A 9,166-nucleotide genomic window follows, 5' to 3' on the forward strand; every position below is an offset into this window, starting at 1 on the left:
GGGAGATACTTCACCACTCAGACATTAATCAGAGCAGAGTTCACAGCCAGTATCACATGCTGGTCATTATTTAGCTTCCTGCTCTACCTTCCAACCTGCTGTCACGGCATCTGGCAGAGTAGTCTTCCAGCACCGGCTCTGGCATGTCATGTGACTGAACGCCAAGCGTTGCAAAGGAACCCGTTGCTTGCAGATGTGAAAATGTGTGTCCCAATAAACCATGTCCATGGGTGTTGTGCTTATATCCTGTGACCCCTATGTCACTACAAGACACATCAGTAATGTGGTGGTCAAAAGTACTAGGGATACACCGATACTGAGTATTTGGGCGAGTACTCGTCCAAATGCTCTGATACCTTCCCCGATACCAGAACTTCCGGTCAGAGGAAGATTTTCTCTTACCAGCAGTGCTGTAGGGGAACATGGAGCCGGCTTCCCGGGCACTCAGGAAGCCAGGTGGCAGGTAAAGACCTGCCACCCAGCTTCCTGATTGGCTGGGAAGCCAGCTCCATGCTGATTGGCTTGGAAAGCGGCTTTCCGGCCAATCAACATCAAGCCGGATGAACAGCCGGCTCCTTGCTGATTTGCTGGGAAGCCGACTTCCCATCCAATCTGCATGGATCCGGCTTCCCGGCCAATCAGGAACTCGCGAGGCTGTCCAGCTTCCTGATTGGTCATTACTCGCTGCCCAGCTTCCTGATTGGCCGGCAAGCTGGCTCGATGCTGATTGGCTGGGAAGCCGGTTTCCAGGCCAATCACAATGGAGTTGGCCAAACAACATGGAGGCTGCTTCCCGGACCATCAGGAAGCCGGGCAATATGTCATTACATGCCTCCTGGCTTCCTGATTGCCCGGGAAGCTGGCTCCACGGCAGCGGAAGCACCGGTATCGATACTCTGTACTGCCGAGTACCGAAAGCAAAATATCGTTTTTTGTACGCGATACCAAAAAAACGTTATCTGTGCATCCCTAAGAGGTACTATGGCCCAGAGGGGAACACGGGTATATGAAACCCGGAGTGTCCAATGCTGAAGAGTCTGATGGAGGCTGCAGTGCTGGAACAGAGCAAAGGTAGCAGACATGGGCTGCCAGAGCGGTGATTATAGGAGGATGCTGCCATTTGAATTATAGGGCCCAGCACCATCTAGCTACATTATTTCAGCAGGTAGCTTCTGCCAAATACATTTGCATAAGCTTAATGCTTATACAGTTGGGAACCACCATACCACTGCTGACAAAGCAAATAGTACTTTGTACCACTTGAAGAATTGCCTTTGTGGTGGAGAACAGAGGGTAGGGGATACTTTTATGGGTTTGCTTGGAGCTTTATCACATAAAATGACACCTTTGGCACCCTCAGCACTCTGTATAAAGTGTCCACCCTCTTTAATAGGTTGGTCTTATATTGATTCTTGCATCTCCTACAGCGGCTGTGGTGATACTGATGGCTGGGTAGCTTTTCATGTGATCCAGCAGCTATGAAGAAAAGATGATTCTAACGACTGAAAATTCAAAGTATGAACAGGTAATGAACAGATATGATCAAGTTATTACATTGTATTGCGTCTCATATGTATAGAACACACCGATGGTCAACCTCCTTGTCTCCTTTGTCTTCTATCCCTCCCTCCTTGACTTCTTTCTCTCCTTCCTCTCTTTCGCCCTCTCTTCTTTTTTCCTTCTTCCCACTCTTCCTTATCTCTCTCCCTTTCTCATTCACTTATCTTCTGCTCTCCATTCTCCCAATCTCCCTACTTCTCTTTTCCCCTAAATTATTTCCTTCTTCCCTGACTTCTCTCTTCATCTCCATTCTTCTACCACTTTTCTCTCTCTCCCTTCCCCCTCTTATTTCCATTTCAGTGGCTTAACTGGTTGCATTTAGCCTCCTACTGACCTACAGTTGGCCTCCTATTGACCTACAGTTGGCCTCCTATTGACCTACAGTTGGGCTCCTATTGACCTACAGTTAGCCTCCTATTAACCTGCAGTTGACCTCTGTCACATACCTGGTATGACCTGAAGGGATGAAGGGGGCTTTCCCTTGCAACTCTCATCAGAGCACCCTTGGAGGCTGTAAAGGGAATGCACGGAAGAGAGAGAGGCATGAGTGCCTGTGGCAGGTGCAGAACTGCTGGTGCTGGTGAGGTGATGCGAGTAGCTGGATGCAGGATACTCTTGGAACCAGATGGTCAGCAGCAAACCAGATGGCAGCAGAGAAGACAGGATGGAGTCAGACGGACCGGGTCAGCAACTGGCAGGCAACGAGGTGCAGAAGCATAAGGCAGAGGCGTAGTCACAGGAAAGCCGGACCGGAACCATGCGGGCAAGCAGAGCAAAATCAGAATGCAGTAGGGTAGTCAAGACTGGCAGGGGTCAGAAGGCAGGCGACAGACAAGCGGTGGTTCAGAGACAAGCCGGATCAAATCCAAGATATCAGTAAACAGGGATAGCAAGTACAGGATACAGCTGATGATCTTCCAGCAGCTAGCAGCTGCTTCCAGCATCCTTAAAGAGCTCGACTGGCGCCAACAGGTGGAACATTCGTGCACACGTGCGCGCCGGCCCAAAGTACTGATGCACGCTTCTGACCATTCATGCGCATGATGGAAACATCTAATCGGTTTCTCTGCGCATATCTGTGCGCAACAGCACGTGCAGCGATCCCTGCAGCCAGTCCTTCCTGACAACCTCTATTTGACTTGCATTTGGCCTCCTTTTATATTGCAGTTAGTCTCCTTCTGACCTGCAGTCGGCCTCCTATTGACCTGCAGTTGACCTCGATCTGACCCACAATTGGCCTCCTTCTAACCTACAGTTGGTCTCCTTCTGGCCTGCCTTCACATTTCCATTGACTTGTATAGGGAAACAAATTTCTGCCGAGAAAAAAAAACATTGTATACAAGCCCTTATACCATCCCTCCCGCTATTTCTTCTACTCCTTATCTCTATTTCTCCCTCCCTTTGTCTCTCTTGTTCAGTTTCCCACAATCAGCCGGTTATTACAGATCCTACCAGTCACATTTGAGGCCCCTGTACAGCTCAGGAGGCTGACAATGCTGACTCTTGTAAGCAGCATTCGTTTCAGGGCAGAGGATCTCAGACCTTGGAGAACACTATAGTCAGGGCCGACCTTAGGCCTTTAGGCGCCCTGTGCGAGAAAGCTTTAAAGCGCCCCTCGGTGACCACACCCCTCAATGGTCACACCCTTCAGTGGCCACACCCCCAGTAACCACACCCATTGTCCCCAAGATCCGCACCATTTAAAGAATCCTATTTTGTTAAGCCGCAAAGAAACATATTAAAAAGTATGATAAAAATAAAACTTTTATTCAAAGGTATTAAACTTGTAGGCACAATATAAGTATTCTTATCAAATAAAACAACAGAAAGCAAATAACAAATACAAAACTACAATAGAGTCTATAAAAATAAAGTGTCAGGTTGTCGTTCCGATCCCTTTTTTCAAGTAAGTGCATCTAGAAAAGTAAAAATAAAAAAACAGAACACAAAACCTAGACTACATGTTCAATTAATCAATTACTATTTGTCCGAATATGCGAAAAATGTATTCAGACACATAATAATAATTTGTTTGAGAATGTGCGGCGGCCATGTTGGCCACCGGCGTGTTCTGTGAATGCGTGCCACCATCTTGGAGGCGGGGAGCATGAAAATCATTTTTTATTATTATTTCTTTCTTTCTTTTTTACTGTTGGGGGGCTTTGGGCAAATATTAGGGGTCCAAACAGACCTCTGACATTTCCCTTATAAAATAGAAAAGAAATTGAGGACACCAAATCCTCAATTTCTTTTTCAGCAGCCTCAGCACTCAATGAATGGTAAACACTCAGTACAGAGGCTTCCCACCCCACACACACATATATTATTAGACAAGTGCGAAGACTAAAAATTAATTTCAGATGAAATGAACGAAAACTAAAAACGTTTCATCAAACAAAACAAATTTTTATGCTATGCATGCCACGCATGCATGCGGTCATGCAACGTCATGCTCCCCGCCTCCAAGATGGTGGCACGCATTCACAGAACACGACGGTGGCCAACATGGCTGCCGCACATTCTCAAACAAATTATTATGTGCCTGAATACATTTTTCATATATTCGGACAAATAGTAATTCATTAATTTTACATGTAGTCTGGGTTTTGTGTTCTGTTTTCTATTTTTACTTTTCTAGATACACTTACTTGAAAAAAGGGGTCGGCATGACAACCTAGCATGTAAAAAAAAATGTCTCACACTAAGGTTAAAAACAGATGTTTGGATACACGTCTTTCTCAGAAAATGTGAAAGCCGCACAGCCGCGCCAAGGCACCTCTTATAGTGCGGTCCTAACTCTAAACTATGGGAGTCTCCATCTTGGAGCACATGGGGCAGAAGATAAAATTGGGTGCAGGTTTGTCAGGAGGAAGCCCAACCTCCCTTAAAGGCACAGAGACGCACAAGGGACCCCGCACATCCCAATGGCAGCTGAGACCCCCCATGCATCACTGCACCAAATCATTCAAGCAAAACAGATGACAAACGCCCTCATCAATTCGTCACCAGCTTTACAGTAAGGTGCACACGGAATGGGCTTTAAACAGTAAAATAGCAAAAAGTTTTCCTGGCACACTCACAAGCTAGCATGTAAAAAAACTTGTCTCACACTAAGGTTAATAACAGAGGTTTGGATACACGTCTTCTGCACAAAATGTGAAAGCCGCAGAGCCGCGCCAAGGCACCTCTTACTGTATAGTGCAACTTTTTGCTATTTTACTGTTTAAAGCCCATTCCGCGTGCACCTTACTGTAAAGCTGGTGACGAATTGATGAGTGCGTTTGTCATCTGTTTTGCTTGGCATGACAACCTGACACTTTATTTTTATAGACTCTATTTTAGTTTGACATTTATTGTTTACCTTCTGTTGTTTTATTTGATAAGAATACTTATATTGTGCCTACAAGTTTAATACCTTTGAATAAAAGTTTTATTTTTATCATACTTTTTAATATGTTTCTTTGCGGCTTAACAAAATAGGAGTCTTTAAATGGTGCGGATATTGGGGGACATGGGTGTGGTTACTGGGGGTGTGGCCACTGAAGGGTGTAAAGCTTTCTCGCACAGAGCGCCTAAAGGCCTAAGGCCGGCCCTGAGACGATCGCTCCAGTGTTTGTCCTTCTCACACTTAGGATCGGTAAGTATCATTGATATTTACCGATCCCCCGCTCTGCCACGCACAGAGCCGCTGTCATCCTGAAACTGACAGGATGACAGCGGCTCCGATCTCCTCCCCGCTCGGCCATCCTACCAGCTGCGGGCGCGGCTTGTCTCCCCCTCACCGCTCGGCCATCCTGACAGCAGGCAGCACTCCCTCCTGCGCCTCCGTCTCTCTGCTGTTTCTCCTCGGAACCGCGCTTCCTCAGCCCATACAGGCAGCGGGGATCCGAGAACAGGGGAACAGCGCTGAAGTGGGGAGGACGGACAAGAGAGCACTGTCATGTCGGATGGCCAGCGGTGAGGAGGAGAGAAGCCGCCCCGAGGACGAGCTGTGTTGGCCGCATGGCGCCTTTGCTGCCATGGCGCCCTGTGCGGCCGCACAGCTCGCACACCCCTAAGGCCGGCCCTGACTATAGTGTTATGCTCTGCCTCGGAGCTAACAAAGCTGCCTTCTAGCAATGAGCACCCTTAGCACTGATGCCACCACTGTCATGACATGTTCCCATAGACCCTGAAAATAATGCCCGTTTTTTTCTTCCTTTCGTCCTCCAGGAGCATCCTCCTCTGTACAAGATGAAGCTGTCCCTCAGATCGGCCATAATAGTGGCAGTGATAACCACCATAATCTTCTTGGTGTACCATCAAAAAAAAGTGCAGGTAGTATATACCATGTTTAAGTATATATAGCAGATTGATATATCCTAATGAAAACTTTTTGTAAAGAGAAAAATATCTATGGTGCCTACAGTTGCATTCCAGTCTTAACTGGCCTAATGCAGGTTTACCTGGAACAACAAGAATAAGAGAGTTTTTTCTGGAGATTGCATGCAAAGACACCATTAACAAGGATATAAAAGACATCAGCAGGAGTGGCGAGACCATGGGTCATATTTTATTGATCCGGTTACAATTGTTCCTCTGGAATGCTTCATTCCTCATCGCCATGGCCAAGACAAGTGTCGTGTTTTTTTTTATAGCAATGCATGAGAATGTCTTAACCCCGAAAGGCATGAATGCGGCAAACCGTCTTTTTACATGGGGGCTGGAGACGTATACGTATAATCGTATAATAAAATGAAACACTGATTATTAAAAATTGGGCGATTCCAGGAACATTCATCGGCCTGGAATCAGCCAGATCTGCCGCTATTTTTGCCAAAATTTGCTGACAGTATTGGAGGTTGTTTGCATCTCGGTGCTGCAGCATATTGAACTGCATGCAGTATTTTACAGGTGCTTTACATGGGGGGTAACACTAATTGGCGCCCTCTTAGGACACCATATCAACATACAACTGCCCTTTGAACATAAGTCTTGCGGTATTCAGTGGCAAGTCTTTCAGTCATTTGACCTGTATTTGACCCCATTAGGACCCCCATTTGACAATAACTTTTGTAGGAGGAGCAGGTCCATAAAAATCTCAACCGAACAGTGACTGCAGTCAATGAGCTACAGTAAATGTTTAAGCATTCGGGTAAAAATCTGCACCCACAGTCCAATGTACAGACCTTATTTTACGTTGTACGCATGTAAACATTTGTGCTAATGTTCACATGAGTACAGCACAGATGTGTTCTATTGGAGCCATCTGTGTTCTAGCAACCAAGGATGTTAGGCTGCAGGAGCTGCTTATGTCATAGCTACCAAGGATCTTAGGTGGCAGGGCTGCTTGTGTCCTAGCAACCAAGAATGTTAGGCAGCAGGAGCTGCTTTCGTCATAGTCCCAAGGATGTTAGGTAGCAGGATCTGCTTTCGTCATAGTCCCAAGGATGTTAGGTAGCAGGATCTGCTTTAGTCCTAGCAACCAAGGATGTTAGGCAGCAGGATCTGCTTTAGTCCTAGCAACCAAGGATGTTAGGCAGCAGGATCTGCTTTAGTCCTAGCAACCAATGATGTTAGGCAGCAGGAGCTGCTTGTGTCCTAGCAACCAATGATGTTAGGCAGCAGGATCAGCTTTAGTCCTAGCAACCAATGATGTTAGGCAGCAGGAGCTGCTTGTGTCCTAGCAACCAAGGATGTTAGGCAGCAGGAGCTGCTTGTGTCCTAGCAACCAAGTTAGGCAGCAGGAGCTGCTTGTGTCCTAGCAACCAAGGATGTTAGGCAGCAGGAGCTGCTTGTGTCCTTGCAACCCAGGATGTTAGGCGGCAGTATCTGAATTTGTCCTAGCAACCAAGGATTTTATAGGACAGGAGCTGCTTGTGTCCTAGCAACCAAGGATGTTACGCAGGAGCAGCTGCATGTGTCCTAGCAACAATTGATGCTAGGTGGCAGGAGTTGCTTGTGTCCTAGCAACCAAAGATGTTAGGCGGCAGGAGCTGCATGAGTCCTAGCAACCCAGGATGCTAGGTGGCAAGAGCGATTGGAGAGATTTCCTCTCACCTCCTGTTGCAGTGACAACTGTAAATTTTTAACTTTACATCACTTGGGGGCATATTTATAAAGCAGGCAATCAAACATTCACTGCCGGTGAATTTTCCAGGTGCATGCATTTTAAATTGCTTCAATTAATTCATCAATGGTAAATGTGTAAGTAAAAGTCACATTTACATTCAATTTATCCATGTTGTCACTCAAGATGCGCTCAACTTTATTCCGAGCCTAAATTGGAAAAATCTTGGATGACGTCCATGATAAATAGCTCCTTTTATGTGCCAGTGGCAAAATTTATTTTCCCGTGTTCTTAGCTCCACCCACATGCAGTAACAGCCATAAGGGAGCCTCTCTGGATTTCATATTTTACATTTCAGGGAGTACCACGGGACTGCCAGTCAGATTTATTTTAGTTTTTAAAGGACCAACCCTTGATCCTTCGCCCATGCTTTAAAAACATTTCATTTCTGTTTTCAGGTCCCTAAAATTAACATGCTCCAATTATGCAACTGTCCAGCACAAAAAGAATGTGGCGGATCACAGTCCATCCCCGCCATGCCTGCCATTCCCGCGCCACTGGAAACCAACGATGAGATTGAAACCGTTTTCAAAAAGATCGACAAACTCATTCCCAAGGTGACCATCGACCACATGGAGGAGGCGACCAGCGCGGAGGAGACCAAGTTGACCGTTATTAACCCTAAAGAGGAATATTGCCTTGGGGACCTACTGCTTGTGAGAGTGGATGCATACGATTATTCTGGAGCCCCAAAACAATATGGCGGTGACTATTTAAGGGCCAGGATATACTCGCCCACCACCAACAGCAGTGCTAGCGGCAGCATACAAGACTATCATAATGGGACTTATTTAGCCAAATTCACCTTATTTTGGGAGGGTACTGTGCACCTATCGATAGTCCTAATACACCCCAGCGAGGCCGTCTCTGCCTTGTGGCACGGCAGGAATCAAGGATTCGCCAATATTAAATACACAGGAAATTACACAAGCGCTACAAGCTACGCGAACAGTGAATGCGGGTTCCAGCTTGACACCCAGGAGGAAGTCTGCGCCTACATAGATAAAAGGGACAAGGAGGCTTTTTATTGCATCAAGCCTAAAAATTACCCTTGCGAAGCCCTGACCCATATGAACTCAGTTAACAGGGATTATTCCTACCTTACAGAGGTGGAGCAGCTTCTTATTAACAGGTAATGTGCAAACAGGGACAGCTGACTGTAGGAAATGGTCAACATTAGCCCAAAAGGTTGCCTTGGTTCCCGGTCAAAGTAGATGCCAAGCCAAAGCTATTTTTGTAAACAGAGTTAGAACCTCGGTTGGGTGTGTATTACTGTCTGTGTTCTCAGTTGGAAATACTCACTTTATACTCACTTCCTCTCCTGGTGAACTCACAGGAAGTGAAGGGAACTCTTTCTGCATGAAGTTTGTATGTTCATCCTGTGTGGTGGGATTTTTCCAGCTGCTCTAGTTTCCTCCCACAATCCAAAACCTGTCTCTAACAATTGGACCAACTGTATGAGTGTGATAGGTACAAAAAATTGTGAGCTTCCTTAGG

General features: G+C 46.3%; 1 protein-coding gene across 1 annotated transcript in view; it reads left to right on the top strand.

The window, feature by feature from the left end:
- The first annotated feature begins 5,775 nt into the window (after positions 1–5,775).
- The window catches only part of LOC108797670 (NXPE family member 2-like), a 4,938-nt gene continuing 1,547 nt past the window's right edge, over positions 5,776–9,166 (top strand). Inside the window, exons 1-2 of the mRNA XM_018569311.1 lie at positions 5,776–5,877; positions 8,068–8,801. Of these exons, the coding sequence (XP_018424813.1) occupies positions 5,794–5,877; positions 8,068–8,801 (818 nt within the window). The 5' untranslated portion in view covers positions 5,776–5,793. The remainder of the gene's footprint in view (positions 5,878–8,067; positions 8,802–9,166) is intronic.

This window comes from Nanorana parkeri, unplaced genomic scaffold (assembly GCF_000935625.1).
Source record: "Nanorana parkeri isolate BGI_ZX_2015 unplaced genomic scaffold, ASM93562v1 scaffold1320, whole genome shotgun sequence".
Lineage (NCBI taxonomy): Eukaryota > Metazoa > Chordata > Amphibia > Anura > Dicroglossidae > Nanorana > Nanorana parkeri.